At 31.4% G+C, this 17,160-nt stretch overlaps 1 protein-coding gene across 1 annotated transcript; it reads left to right on the forward strand.

Annotated features, from left to right (window-relative positions):
- Window positions 1-638: 638 nt before the first annotated feature.
- LOC134704871 (prostacyclin receptor-like) lies at window positions 639-15,231 on the forward strand. The gene is made up of 2 exons (XM_063563658.1): window positions 639-1,500; window positions 14,174-15,231. The coding sequence occupies exons 1-2, from the start codon at window positions 688-690 to the stop codon at window positions 14,435-14,437; spliced, it is 1,077 nt and encodes a 358-aa protein (XP_063419728.1). The 5' UTR covers window positions 639-687; the 3' UTR covers window positions 14,438-15,231.
- Window positions 15,232-17,160: the final 1,929 nt, after the last annotated feature.

Here is a 17,160-nt window from a genome sequence, read left to right on the forward strand (position 1 = left end):
TTTTGTACATGTTATAACCTGTACAAAATCGCAACTTGTACACGACATATATACTACAGTACTGGTCGACGACCAGTTACCGTCAGTTACCAGTAGTATCCGTCAAAAATGTAAATGTCCTTTCAAGAAGAAGAAACGTCTCACACTAATATTTTATCATTCAGATGTTCTTATGAATATAGAACTTATTTATGTGTAATTCATAATCCCAAATGATGAAATGGACGAAATAGAAATGTGTTTAATGTAGGGAACTATTATGTAAACATGTAGGTTTTTTTATTATTTTTTTTCCTGGAGGATAATAAATCATTTAGAAATTATCAGCCAATTTTGTAAATATTACATTTGAGCATACCCTATACTCCAATCGTACAAGCAATATTCTAGTTCTTTAATACTCGTTACACTAATTTGTATACTTGGCATTAATGCTGCTTTTCTAGTCAACAGTTGTAAAATATATCTAATATGTCACTTAATTTATTTTATTTTACCCCGTTGCTTTCAAGTTTTATTAACAGCTTATCCTGTCATTGGTTGTATTAAATAGCTAATGAATGACAAGCACAGCTATTCTCTTGAGCTTATAATGGAACGTTCAAACCTTCCTGTGCATATTCTCGATTGATAAAATAGAAAAATAGATCGTAGTTATCAATTATGTCCTAATTTCAGTTGAGAAAAATGGAAAATTCGTCTATAATTCCTAACAATACTACTGCTAATATTGCCTTAATACCTAAGAGTAGTAGTAGTGGTTCCGGCACAACAGATGATACATTATATCTATCAGTGTTCCTGATTTACGTACCTGGAATTGTCACGAATTTCATTTCCATCATCCTACTTCTATCGGACTTGCGAAAGACAAAAATGACAACAAACGTTTTGCTGCTTGCCCTATGTACCACAGATTTTGTAGCGGTGTGTCTATCATGCTTTTGGCACCTAAGCAAACGTATGGGATTGCCAATGACTTACGATTTATGTGCAGTAAAGTCGTTTCTACATCCTATAATGCCACTCTTGACCGGATCCATAAGTCTGTTGATGGCTGTAGACAGATTTTTAGCCTTTTGTAAGCCGTTCTTCTACCGTTCGAATGTATCAAAGAAGTTGTGGATGATTTGTGTACTGTTGGTGATCGTATTTCTATCCGTTATTTGTGCTCTACCACATCTTGGTTTGGGTTCACTATGGACTCCACAATACAGACGAGGCAAGCTTACGTACACCTGTAGCGTCTTTACTTACCAAGAAAATTTAACAAAAAAGATTTTCCACATCAGCTACACCAGTCTAGGTTTTATGGTAGTTTTAGGCATAATTTCATTTAACAGCTTAGTGGCAGTAGCCGTTCTCCGACTCAGGCATCGTACTATAGAGGCACAGAAAGGTCGTTCTAACCAACAAGTTAACAGATCAACGGAGATAAAGTTTGCAGTGATTGTTGGTTTACTAGCATGTGTGTTTGTAGTCTGTTGGTTGCCATATAACGTAAGTTTTAACGTAACATTTTAATAAGGTATTTTTGAATTAACATTATTTTTATGTTGCGCACAATTTGTAGATGGGTAAACATAATACATGGAACTTTTCCTATTCAGGTTCAAATATATACTCTGAAAATGTTTTTGTATATTCTGTGAAAGTAACTATACCTTCTTGCGACACAAAAAATTAACCAATGAGAAAGGCGTACATGTTCTAGTTTTCTACGTTGTTTATGTAAACTGTCCTATTATAGCTGACTATGCGGTATGGGCTTTGCTCATTGTTGAAGGCCGTACGGTGACCTATAGTTGTTAATGTCTGTGTCATTTTGGTCTTTTGTGGATAGTTGTCTCATTGGCATTGGCAATCATAACACATCTTCTGTTTTATGTTTTTTTTTGTCTTTTTGTCGTTATTCTTGTTCATGTCGTGGCCTCGTCAGTTTGTTTTCAACTGATGAATTTGACTATTCCTTTTATGTCTTTCGCATCTCCATAGATAACATTGAAAGGCTTAAAATCACTTGAATTTTTTCATAACATCAGCAAAAACATAAGATGCAGACTAGCAACAATTATGAAAAAAAACAAACCTAGACCTACTGAATTATTCGTGTTTTAGTCCCTTAACTTTGAACAGGGTCTACTCGAAGATTCGCAGTAGTACCAGGATTATAATTTAGTACGCCAGACGCGCGTCTCGTCTACATAAGATTCACCAGTGACGCTCACAAAGCCAAACAAGTACAAAGTTGAAGAGCATTGAGGATCCAAAATTCCAAAAAGTTGTGCCAAATATGGCTAAGGTATTCTATGCCTGGAATAATACCTGTTTAAAGTCCGGAGCCTAAAACTCAGTGGTTTCTCGGTGTTCAATCTGTGTGTAGCGGTATTTCGTTTCTTGATTTCTCAAAAATAATGCCGTTTGGTTTCTCGTTGCAATTGTTTTATCTTTTGTCCTATCGAGGTCGAATTACTGACAATTGCAATAAACAGATTTGGTTCTGAATTATATCTCTTTAATTCTCACATGCTATAACACTATTAAAACACAGTCTGAAAAAAATGTATATGAGAATTTGAAATTTTAGTTGACAACCCATTCCCGTTAGGGATTTTCTCATTACATTCATACCACATCTTCTTATCTATATTTTATGTTTACATGATAACGTGTACAGTTAACAGATTAATTATGACATTAGATATTAAAACCAAGAATGAAATAAATCGTAAAACATAACCCTAAACACATAAATTCATTGTCATTATAAGAAACTTTTAATTTGAAAAAAACAAATATGTTCTAACTTATTTGAGAAACATTAATACAACAATTGATTCTAGAATCATGCAAAACAATTTATTTTAATAAGAATTAAGCAATAAAGCATGAATAATAAATGCTGTGTTCAAAGTATGCACTTAATCTGTAATCTGGTCCTGAACCTTTATTTACAGTGTAATCAATGTCCTTAGATTTTGTCGAATAGAAGTCATGAATTAAAATGATAACGAGACTTCTAAAAACTTGATGTAATATTATAACATTAGGCTGAACGGAAACTGTCTAATAAAGGAAAGTACCTTCAGTCACTGCAATGATGCCCTGCTTTTATGACGTTTTGTGACATTCACTATAGTGGTATTGTACATCAACTACCTTTAATTAACGTGAAATCTTTCATTAGATTATACCTGAAATCAATGTTTCCGTGTTTCTTCCAGTAGCATGTCTCCTAATGAATTAAAAGCACCTGTAACATAGATGGCATATATAAATTCATCCTTTATTTCGTTCTATTAAAATGATTTTGCTGTCTTTGTTCGATTTACCCGTCAAATTGCAAACCAATATCTCGTAATTAGTTTTGATTATTTCAAAGGTAGTTCAGCAGAAAAGTGCTGTAAGGTGTGAGTATTTAAAGAACAAACACGACGGTGGTGACTTCTAAAGTACACATGCAATTCAAATCTAAATTAGTATTGATTCATTTATTGTTTGAATTGCATTTATTCATTTGTAAAATTAAAGTAAAGAAATATTAATTGCGGTTTTTTTCTTCATATATTCCTAATGGCTTTTGATTTAAGAAATTGCATTTTATCTATTCATCAAACTTTTTTGTTATTGCATAGTTGAATACATTGTATATGAAAAAATGGCGATGCCCCTTCTCCCTCTGAATTAGCGTTGAAATATCGAAAATGAACTGCATTGTTAGCAGTATTTTTTGCTTTGAACAAAAAAAAACACTTCCGAAGCAAATTTATAATTTATATGTGTATCGTTAAAAAGTAATATAACAAAAATATGAAACTTTAAGGATTCGAAAGGTAAAGTCCCCAAACAAAGGACAAAATAAGAAGCTCATACACATCAAAAGACTGGATAACAACTGTCATATATCTCACTTGGTACAGGCATTTTCTCATGTAGATTTGTCGCCCAAGTGTCTAAGGTACCAAAAAAGGCACACTTTATTTCTTTTTTGTTAAAATTTGTTCATTTAACATTAAATCTGACATCACGTCTTTAAAATAACTAACAATTAACAACCGAATACAACTCTGCCCCATTAATGCGTTCTTATTTATATTATGAATATTACATATTTATTATTACTGTAACTGATAATAATATTGTTTTGCTTTATACCTGAGTCGAACTCTCGTTGCACGAGTTTCAAATTTCAACTTGGATGGTTTGTACTTATAATATACATCTCAATGAGCCAAGCGAATATAAGTCTTCAACATGGTGTTTATCATAGGATAGGAGTTCTATAATATACATCTCAATGAGCCAAGCGAATATAAGTCTTAAACAAGGTGTTTATCATAGGATATGATTCTATGTATTATCAAAATTATAAACCCTTGAGGTTTTGCTAACTCTTAACTCTTTTTAGAGTGGCTCTTGTTTTATATTGTAATATGTAAATTGTAATATTATGTAAATGTTTTAGAAGAGGTGAGACTCGAATAAAATATTGTCTTGTCTTGTCTTGTCTTGCTAAAACAAAGCCTCGCAGCCAAGAGATTAAATCAATCACTATTAAACTAGTCGCGATTAATAATTACCAAATGAAACGCCAAAGTTTATATTTATACCAATCCCTGTTCTTAATTAAAGCAACAGTAGTAAACTGCTGTTCAATAGTCATAAATCGAATAAAAATTTGAAAACCTTTGAACGTCTATAATTCATTTCATATTTGGTACATTCAATTATTAGACACAAAATTATTTATTCCTTTGACAATAATCAAACATTTCAACAGACACATGTATGCATATTTCGGTATATTTCAACTTTTTAATTTCGTGTATGTACGAACTCGTGTACTTCTGTTTTAACATGTAAAGCGCTTATAGTAATTGTATCTTTTAATAATGCGCTATAAAAATGCCTTGTAATAATAATAATGCAATCTCATACTTATTAAGGGGGGTCGCGGGTAAAAAATCTCAGCTAAAAATTGAACATTTGAATTTTCATTACAAATTGTATTTATTACACTATTAATTATTACTTTATGATATGGTACAAAAATCAACCGAAAAAATCAATTCGGTTTGGCCCCAGATGATTTTTGAAATGTTTATATCATTAAAAAAGCTCTTAATTATCTCCCTTTGATGCAAAAATGCTATTTTTTTGGCATTAAAATGGATATATATATATTTAACTCATCGGTGACATACATTTTTATTTTTGTTTTCAAATAAGCTGTACATGAACCAAATAATTGTAAAATTTAAGCGATTTCTGTAATTTAGATCTTTTTTTATTTCGATATAACCTATATTTCTCCTATTAGTTCAAAAGGGGAAAAAAAGACAATAACAAAAATGAATGGTACTTTATGAGGCAGTTTGTGAGCTTTAATGAATTTTTTTTATTTCGTTTTTCTATTAGGTATATGATCAAGATCATTTATAAAATATATAGCGAAATCCTATCTTAAAATAAAAGATTTATACCCGGGAGCCCCCTTAAATAACGTCATATATACAAAAAATATGTTCCAAAGTTTTGCTGTACATGTATGATGTAGAAATCTAATTACAAACGGAATATGACACCCTCGGTTATGTCGTTTTAAGAGCTCGTAACTTTAGATACAATTCATGTTACTTTAATTAACTTATATTAAAGGGTTATCATTTTAACGGTCTTTTAAATTTAATTTTTGTCGCTACTAGCATGGATTTTGTTATCAAAAAGTATAAACATAACTTAATATGTTTTGCCAAAAGCCCATATAGTTATGAACAATTCGGTATTGCATCCTGTTAATATTAATAGTTTATCATTGTACAAGGTCATGCCTTCCTGCGACTGTTTACTCACGTCTTTACAATTAATCCATATGTTGTGTTTTAATTGATGTTTTAGTCTTGTAAAACATGATTTATTTAGTAGTGGTAATATACTTTGAATTAACTTTCCAGTAAATTGAAGTTCTATCATTTGAATGTTTAATGATTGGTTTTTAAGTTTGGAAAACATGATTTATCTATTAGTAAGTTTCTTTGTACTAGCTTTTGGCGACAAGGAGTGCATTTTTGGGGCGTTTTTTCCACTAATTTTATATGCTTTATTTTACATTGTGCTGTTTCCACTCGTAGGCTAGGTAAGGGGCAAACACGTTTAACTTCACCACATTTTGTTTATGCCTTTTTTTTACTCAGGATCCAGTAAAACATTGGTTGTAATATAAAAAGAAGATCTGGTATGATTGCCAATGAGAAAACTGTCCATAAGAGACCAAAAATGGCACAGACATTAACAATTATAGATCACAGTACGGCCGTCAACAAGAGTAAAGCACATACCGCATAGTCAGCTATAAAAGGCCCCGATATGACAATGAAAAACAATTCAAACGAGAAAAACAAACGGCCTTATTCATATAAAAAAATTAACGGAAAACAAATATTTAACACATAAACAAACAACAAACAACTAAATTATAGGCTCCTGACTTGGGACAAGCACATACATAAATAATGTGACGGGGTTAAACATAATAGCGAGATTCCAACCCTCCCCCTAATCTGGGACAGTGGCATAACAGTACAACATAAGAACGAACTATAAAAAATCAGTTGAAAAAGGTTTAACTCATCAGATGGACAAACATACAAGTGTAACTTTGTTTGTTGCTGTATATTATACATGGGTTTTTGTTTGTTTGTTGTTTTATCTATAAAGCTGACAGTTTGTTTCTCATTTCATTGTTATAGGAAAAATATTTAGCTTACCAGTCAGTGTGTCTTTTATTTCTTTGTATTGTTGAATTACGGTAACCTTTATTTACCTACATCCTCATATCTTAGTCCCTGTTTTGATTGCGGTTGATAGTAGCTAAAAACAATTCACCTTGCAAATTTAAGTAGCAAACATAAGTAATGATTTTAATAAGTTAAACCTCATCAAATCTGCGTAATAGTTGAAAGAAAACTTACTCAATTGTTTTTTTTTTTCGTCTTTGTGCTAAGCGTTTTTTGTATCCACTTTTCGGTGGTCATATACATACATAATGTATTTTAAAACTATACGAATGTAAATGGTATATTCATTTCGCCTATTATAACAAAAAAAATATTAGTGTGCAGATTTTCTTTTGTTATTTGATTATTAGCCTTAAAGATTTAAAACAATCTATCCATATAAATATTTCTACTTTTCGGAATTAACACGATTGATGTTTGTTATAAAGACCAGGAAGCCGTTGTAGAGATGATGCGCTGTCGTGAGAGCTTTTGAAAACCGTTAATTTTATTCAGATTTTGTCTTTGCTATCCTTCAATGAAAGTTAAGTCAAATGTTTATTCTTACTCATTATCTTTATTTGTCAAATGTTTATTCTTACTCATTATCTTCATTTGTCAAATGTTTATTCTTACTCATTATCTTCATTTTACATACTTATATGCTATTATTCAAATTTACGAAATTTCAAAATTTCAATGAAAACAGAATTATTGTCTGTATTGATATTTCAAGGCCAGCTTTGAAATATTATGACTTTGAAGAAAACCAAAACTACATTTTTTTATTTGGTGCGTAACGGGTAAAGCAATATATTTCATTGTATAATTTAACATATATAACATCCAATTATATATATATGGTGTATTCAAATATCTGTAAGATCTATTTAGTGTTACTTAATGACTTAAATCAACTGTAAAGAAAGAAATAACAAAAAATATTTCTTGAGATAAAAATAAATAAAAACTAAAGATTGAGCAAAACTTAAGTGCATTGTAAGGGTAAGCTATTCCTGATCATCAGGATCAACGACCAAAACCACAGAGCAAGTTTAATGCTCTAGCGAATTGGGTAACGCAATGCATTTCTCTGTTGCATAAGATTTATTGCTTTCCTCTTGCGGCGAAATCACCCAAAAATGATCTAAAATCGGTTGAAAATCTGAACAAGGTTAAATTTATAGGTAATATTCCGATGACAAAAGTTACAGAATCACAGTACTTGACTACATATTCAATGAACAATTACGTAAATGTATTTACTTCAGCTTTGCTTGAAGGTAAAACAATCAAGGAATGACTGTAATATTGTTTCTGTCTATGAAGAAATAACATAAAAAATGTGGTGCATACTAAATAACGGGTGTAGCAGGTTATTTAACAGTGTGCACCACATTTTTTATGTTATTTCGAATAGACAGAAAAACTATTACAGTCATTTCTTATAATTTTATTCTAAATTCCATTCTAAACCGTAGAAAACCATGAAAAAACGTTGATGACGTCACGGTCACATGACTAAATTATGTACATGGGCTCTTAACAAAATAACGTCAGCCAATCAGAAGACGCGTTACATCCAAAATTTAATTATATAAACGTAGACAAACAATAGACTTAGTTCACAAATAACACGAACATGTGGACGCAAACACTGATTTAAGAACAACTGTTCTACAAAGAAACCTTGAAATTAACCATATTATTTATGAACATATATCGTGTATCAATAACGTGATAAGATCATGACACAGTGAGAATACTTTATTTTATTTGAATGTTCCAATCAGACGGTTTCCTTTCTTTAATCTCTTTGTTTACAAGATCAGAAGCAGTTTTTAGATTTGTTGAAAGAAATGGGTTAATTTCCTTAATATCTTTTATCCGATTTTCATAAAGCATCCATAGGTTTACCCTAGATCAAAGTTGTTTTCGGTATTAGTGAGAAGACACTGATGACATGCACACTATGTATCACCGGTATGTTTCATAGAAGTTAAGTTTTATTCTTTGTCTTTTTTAACATTAAGAGAATATGGTATTTTTCTTACTTCTCATCTTCACGCGATGAAGTTTTGAAGTTACATTTAATAGTTATCAAAGGTACCAGGATTATAATTCAACACGCCAGACGCGCGTTTCGTATACTTAAAACTCATCAGTGACGCTCTGATCAAACTAGTTCTAAAGCCAAACAAGTTCAAAGTTGAAGAGCATTGAGGATCAACAATTCTAAATAGTTGTAAAAAAAAAGATGCGGTATGATTGCCAATAAGACACCTCTCCACAAGAGACCACAATAACAAAGAAATTAATTTTAGGTCACCGTACGGCCTTCAACAAAAGCAAAGCCCGTACCACATAGTCAGTTATAAAGGGCTTTGAAATGCTTCGAAACACTCAAACAAACTACAAACACTGAATTACAGGTTGCTGTAATGGGACAGGCACATACATACATAATGTGGCGGGGTTAAAAATGTTAACAGTATCCCAACCCTCCCCCTATCCTGGGACAGTGGTATAACAGTACAACATAAGAACGAACTATAAAAATCTATTAAATACCTTTTGTCCATTTGTAGGGATTTTCAATTTTTCAAAATTATATATTAGTTGTCCAATATGATGTGTCTGTGTTTCAATTCACAACTGACATGTTTCGTGGTCTAATGTATTTAGATATCAGAATAGTCGTCATCAGAAGATGAATCCGGTCGCGCTTCGATTTTCGAGTCCTCCATTTTTAGATTATTATTTTTTTTAGTATCATTTATCTTGAATTATATGTTCTAAACAGACTTTTTCAGATGATAGGTAACCTAATGATGTCCCAAATTCTATTTACACATTTCTAATTATGGCAGCAATATTCGATTCATATTGGTCCACTTAAAATAATAAATCTCTGATTGCAAAAATTATTTTCGACGATTACTTAACTGATCAATTAACGTACACCATTCAAAACCTATGGAATAAACTGGCCAATATAATCAATATGGTCCGAGACCACAATGAATTCGTAGTGCATTTCTTTTAGAACATAAATGAAAAAAATTTAAAAAAATCCCACCTGCACTTTCTCAACGAATTTTTTACAGTGTGTTGTACTACTTTTTGGGACAAATAAAGGCAACAGTAGTATACCGCTGTTCAAAACTCATAAATCCATGGACAAAAAACAAAATCGGGGTAACAAACTAAAACCGAGGGAAACGCATTAAATATAAGAGAGCAACGACACAACACCGAAACGCAACACACACAGAAACAAATTATATCAAAATTATTGAAAACTTCATCGGCTCTAACTCAAAATAGGGACAATTTTATGTTTAGGGCGTCTTGAAACCTTTTGACAGCTTCCGAAGTGCTAATTTTATACCTTTTTCAGCTGGATCAAATCACTACTTTCCTTTAAAATTCTGAACCCAATTTTTTATTTTACCCCCCTTCTTTTAATTTGAGGAATAAAACACTAGGGCCAATAATATGATCTAATCGTGATCTTTTTTTAACTTCCATTAGGCGATAAACATGGTCGGCAAAGGCAATCATTTCCTTTAATAAGATGATATGTTATTCAATGTTAAACAATGAGGAAAACATTTTTTTTTTTCAATCTAGAGGTTAATGATTTTCTGATCCTCTGCGAACTTTCATGGTTTGATGTTGATTTGGAGACAAATATGCGGGTATTGTGTGGCAGTTCAACCCATTATGTTGTACCTAAGAAAATGCATGTGCCAAGTCAGTAATATGAAAGTTGTTATTATTAGTTTGCTTTGTTTATAGCTTTTGATTTTGCCATTTGGTTATGGACTTTCCGTTTTGAATTTCCCCTTGAGTTAAGTTTTTTTGGCGCTTTTGCTTTTGATAGATGTCCGATTCAATATTGAGAAAATTACATGTACTTTGCATAATGACATTTTAGTTATCTACTTTAAAATTTCGAGGCGAAATATTTCAAAACTTGAAGGGAGTGTTGATTTTAAAACCTCTACCCACAATCCCGATCTAATATTGTTCGGATGACAAGCATACATAATACAGCTTTGGTGCACATAAATCCAATAATAGTGTTATTTTAAATCCCATTATTTCCATTTGACCTATGCTACAAATGTCTATTGTAAGAAATACAACAAAAGAACTTCAACTGTCATTCTTTGATTTCTGATATGGAAATTATAAAAAAAACACACTTAACTTATAAACGACAAGTTGAAGTGAATTTAACTTAAGAGGTTAAAACAAAAAAGATTACTTCTACATTTGCCAAAAGTTATCATCCATTGGGCAATTACATGTTATATTTGCCCAGGCGGACAGTCGCGTTTCTTAAGAGCCTTCCGTTTTTATAGCCATTGTTTTTTTCTGTCATTTTAATTGCTTACTTGAAACCATCTTACTGGTATGCCATATAACGTTCCAAATTTTACATACTTAAAAGAGACTCTAAATTCACCTTATGCTAACAGATACCAAATTAAAAAATACATCTTCCTCATGAAACCCTCTAATGTCTAATTATGCATCTGATGAAATGATATTGGTACCGTTTATGATTTTTTTATCTAACGACTTTTCATTCTCCCGTAGATTCTGATTAATCTCAAATTTAATCACTATGATGATGTAAAGAACTGTATTAAGATCATCTTGACAAAGCATGTGCTTTTTATTAAAAAAACACAATGAGAGGGTTAGCGCTATAAAACTAGGTTTAAGGTAGCACAATACAAAGATTGTTTTACTTCCAATCACCAACCTTTGAAATACTATAACTTTCTTATGAATGCATAGAAAATAATAAAAGAGGTATATGTAGATAGATAAAAGATTAATCTATTAAATGAATGCAATTGAATGAATTTAGCTCTATCATCTCTTTAACTATACAGAAAATTTTAACGAAATCTTAATCAACACATCATGGGCTTCAAAAGGGTGTCTCGGATTGTCTCTATGGTATTCTATTCTCTCATAAATCTCGAATTAGTGAAACATCCTAACCACATAAAAGAAGATAATGTTTAATTAGGTGTAAAATTTGTTCTATACATTCTATCTGAAATCTGAGACACCCTTTTGTAGATAATGGCCATAGGAACAACATATAATAAAATCAAGCCTCTAGGGATACCTATGCAGAAGCTAATTTCATTTGAAAGTGGAAATTTGGTGAAAAATATTTTAGACACCATTAATATTATAATTGGTTACATAATTGTTGCATAATGCTAACATTGCATTAATTTGCAAGAGTAATCTGTTAGCTATCCAAAACTACCCTTTTTATAAATTTTCAAGCATTATTAAGAAAGTTACAGCATTTTAAAACTTGGTAGTTGGAGTTATAAAATCTTTGTATTGTGCTACCTTAATCCACCATTTTCTACATTTAAAAATGTCTGTATCAAGTCGGGACCATGACAGTTCGTGTCCAGTCGTTTTTTATGTGTTTTGTTATTTGATTTTGACATGTGATTATGGACTTTCCGATTAGATTTTCCTCTAAGTTCAGTATTTTTGTGATTTTACTCTTTGTTCATAAAATCAGGAACATCTTTTTTTTTTATTTATGTACATTATATCATTATATCTGAGTGCTTTAAAACATGTTGATTTACAATGCACGATGAACATGAAGATTTTCTTTACAGCAAAAATTGTATGAAGGAAAACGATATTGGATAAAGTCATGTTTTATTAGCGAATTAAGACATTGATTCCAATCGATACCTTATTTAAATATATAGTTTTTTTAGGAACGATATTGCTTGCTTAAAACGGTTTCATAGATATTATTGAAATATTTCTTATAGATTGGTAACCTCGTCAGACATATCTTAATGTTTTATACCAACATTACAAAAATCAAAATATAGTTAGATGTTAAATACGGCCTTCAAAGACAGATAAGTGGAATGGTATGTCAAGCCTTAAAAATGTCCTAGTATAGAAAGGTTGTTAATATATTTATAAGAAACTAACAAAGATCTCTTTTTCAAAAGTTTCATTCAAAAGTGTCGGAAGTAGTAAATTCATTGAAGAAATTAAAATTTCCAACTTGTAAAGGAAGATTCTTAAGATTATCTGATCAATAGATAAAATGTCTAATACTAGTACATATGACTATGACAAATCTTGTATAAAATGGTTATTATGTTTTATGTTGTTTTAAAACATTCATGTGTTACATATATTGAAACGATAGAAATGCCTTATATCAATATAACAGGGTTTTGTGATAAATATTGTGCTATGTATTATCTTATGACGTATCTCGGTTCTCCTTCAAAACCTTATTCATGGCATATATGTATTTAACAATAGAGAGAGTCCGTGAAAACTAACAAAATCAAATGCTATCAATCAGCGGGAAATATGAAAAAAAAACAATTGCCAGATTCATAACTTGTTACAAACATTTACCAGAAATGGAAACACGGTTTTAACCCCATATGAAAATTGTGGAATATTTTACTTTACGCTTGAGGCAAAAAGCCTCTGAAAACAGCGTTTGAGACAAAACAGATAAAAATTCGTCAAAGATAAAACATTTAAAACAATGATTTCAAACGTGTCAAGGCATAACAGCTTAAACTCATAAAAGATAAAACACTTATAAAACAGTTAAATTTTCTGAATGATTTTAGAGCTTCGGCATTTTTAGTTGAATGATTTGAACCCAGCTAGAACCGATTACAGACGATGTAGTAATACTCAAACAATTGTGATACCAGTACTTGACAAAATATTCTAAATTGCTTTCATTTTGCCATCTCCCTTTACATATGGATACGTTTCAAGAAGCACGTTTTTCTTTGACCTGTTGAATACGGACACATGGAGCTCCTATGAAATTTTGATAGATTTTCGTGATATGCTCTATAATTAGTTATCAAAGGTACCAGGATTACAATTTAATACGCCATACGCGCGTTTCGTCTACATAAGACTCATCAGTGACACTCAGATCAAACCAGTTAAAAAGCCAAACAAATACAAAGTTGAAGAGCATTGAGGACCCAAAATTCCAAAAAGTTGCGCCAAATACGTCTAAGGTAATCTACTCCTGGGGTAAGAAAAACCTTATTTTTTTCGAAAAAAAAACAAGAGAAAAAGGGGGAGACTCTTTGTAACTGTTTTATAGTCTCCATGACAGATTTCGAAAGCTAAAAAGTCAAACTAAATGCATACATGAAAACCGTTTAAAAAGCTCCGTTCACTTCACTAATTGTCATAGAAGGTTTTGAAATATTCACACAGTTTTTAAATGTAAATTAAAAGTGTATCAACCAACATGAGAGAAAAAAAGCTTTAACTCTAACAATGTTGAAAATATATAAGATGCTTCAACTATTAATCTATAATTGTATCTTCAGGTATGGGTCCTATATAAGCTGTTGAACATACCAATGGAGTACGAGATAGTTTCAAAGATTCACTTGCTTGGTGGATTTAACTACTCGACAGATCCCTTTGTTTACATTATTATAAGAAAGTCTAACAGGAATTTGCTCGAACGTATATTTTGTTGCATTGGTATTCGTAAAAGCAAGGACCGAAACCCTTTGGACATATCAAGTGGAGGAAATATAGATTTATCAACCCAAACCACTAGAAGTAGCAACAGTTTTGCTGATTAAAGTCGACTTGTTAGTCTGCCGAATACGAAATATATTTACTAGTATATGAAGTGTTTTTATGTTACAAGTGTTGTGTTGTTTGTTCTGTAAATATTGATCGTCATAAACATGCATGAAACATTTGCCACTGGATGTTAACCAATTAACAATCAATCTGTAAATATTGATACTAATTATTCTCAATATATAGATTTGAATATTGTTGATTTTTGAAAAAGATAATTATTTTACAAAATATTTCACTAAAAGCACGTTACACGCAATTTACAAATGTATCTTTGAATAAGAAGTGAGAGTAAATAATCTATGTTAAAATAGCATAAATTCATTTGGAACATACTAACATAGTTATAATTTTCATATCCATAGCAAATAGGAATGCTGTTTAAAACATTTACGAATTATGTTTCATTTTCGTACATTGTATTACTTTCTGTTATTCAACACGAATTTACTTCATATTTGTTTAATTTGTTAACGCTCTATTACTTTTGGTTCATGTGAATAAACAGGACTTCTCAACCTTGTACAGTACTATGTTCTTGTATATGGTAAGTGTCGTATGTTCTAGTCTATATTCTAGCTGTATGTTATTATCTATGTTGTATGTTCTAGTCTATGTCGTATGTTCTTGTTTGTGTTGTATACTGTAGTTCATGTTGTGAGTTCTTTCTTCAAGTCTATATTGTATTTTCTATGTTCTAGTTTGTGTTGTATACTGTAGTCCATGTTGTGAGTTCTTTCTTCAAGTCTATATTGTATTTCTATGTTCTTGTTAGTGTTGTATGTTCCGGTCTATTTTGTATGATGTGTGGTGTAGTATATATGGTATGTAATATGTGCTATCCTATGTTTTAAGTTTTATACCTAATAAAATTTTGTGATTATAAGAATATCTTCTTTTTCAAAGTAAATGCCTATGCTGATGTAAATTTAAGTTTGCTCCCATTATTCAATATATGTGTAAATAGACATTTAACAAATTATAACTGGTTTATCATTTCTTATTAAGGAAACTGCTTAATGCCGTTTACTGTCCGATACTTGGGGTATTTTCCTGAAATGTTCCAAATCTTATTAACTTGAAATCGACAGAAAGGGTCGTAGAAGACCTAACTTCCAAAAAGAAAATACTTTTTCCAATTCTGAACTGTCAACTTTTAGATTAACAAATTCAACCACTGTGCATACGGAGTGTAGCAGAGGACACAATGTACATATGATGATTTTCTTGTTGAATTTGTGTTGCTCACAGGGACGACACTCTAGCAATGATAAACCATTGAAATGTTCAGATTACCTTCTACACGGTTTTTTTTGTATGCCATCAGGACTTGGCTAAATGTGACCGAATATCAATAACATCAAACTGATCATGATGATTTTCTTTTTGTTGTAGCCAACATCCCTTTTTTACCTTATTTTTGATATTTACCCAGATTTTAATTTGATATCAGCAACAAGACATGTGCTAATTGCAGTAGATCTATCTCTAATCGGTTACATTTGAGTTCCCCTACTCTCGTTATTTTTCGTATTCGTGTTTATCCTTTGCGGATTTAGTTTTTGAAGAGTTTTGAGTATTGTCTTGGGGTGGTTGTATTTTGCTATTGAACTGGCGACCTTTGATTTGTATTTCACCTTAAATGCCTTCATTATTTATACAGCATTTACAAAACTTTCTGTACATCCACACCAGTAAAAATCCTTATCCAATTTTAATTTGTTATGCGATTCAATTCCAATTCTACCAAGTGTTACTGTGAAATGTAACTTGGAAAACGCCTATTTATATTTATATATTCACAAAATGTATTCCGAAATAACACAGTGAGTTTATTTTTTACAATCAGTTTGTCGATGCCACTGCTTGTGGAGATTTTCAAAGGATATAATCGTTTGGGAAACGAACACCATATTAAACGAAACAAACAAATGAACCAAAACAATACACACATGACTTACCAAGGCCAGATGTCTTTGACGAGGGGCAGAATGTAACGGGGTTAAACATGTTTTATTACATCGCAAATTAACCCTCCACTATACATGTATATGATTTAGCAGTGATGTGGTCATAAACCGTTTACAAAAAGTAAAATTGTTTAAAATACTACTAGTAAGTATTATCTTCCCTGGGAATAAACTACATCAGCTGTATTCACGTAATCTTTTCGGAATCTTCAATCCTAATACTTTTCAAATTCGTTCTTTATTAAGACTGTTTACCTTTGATTCGAGCATCACTAATAAGACTCAATATGTATCCTGGTATCCATGATGAGTTTATCCACATATCACTTGTAGTCAGTTGTATTTCAAAGCCATTTTAAGCCTCATGTCAATTGAAAAAAAATATTGTCTTGTGCTACGTGTTCATTGAGTGTTTGACAGTTGAGTTTGATAACTTTTAGTGGACATTCTTTCTTATGTTGTACTGTTATACCACTGTCCCAGGATAGGGGGAGGGTTGGGATCCCGCTAACATGTTTAACTCCGCCACATTATTTATGTATGTGCCTGTCCCAAGTCAGGAGCCTGTAATTCAATGGTTGTCGTTTGTTTATGTGTTACATATTTGTTTTTCGTTCATTTTTTTACATGATAAATAAGGCCGTTAGTTTTCTCGCTTAAATTGTTTTACATTGTCTTATCGGGGCCTTTTATAGCTGACTATATGCGGTGTGGGCTTTGCTCATTGTTGAAGGCCGTACGGTGACCTA

This window comes from Mytilus trossulus, chromosome 2, assembly GCF_036588685.1.
Source record: "Mytilus trossulus isolate FHL-02 chromosome 2, PNRI_Mtr1.1.1.hap1, whole genome shotgun sequence".
Lineage (NCBI taxonomy): Eukaryota > Metazoa > Mollusca > Bivalvia > Mytilida > Mytilidae > Mytilus > Mytilus trossulus.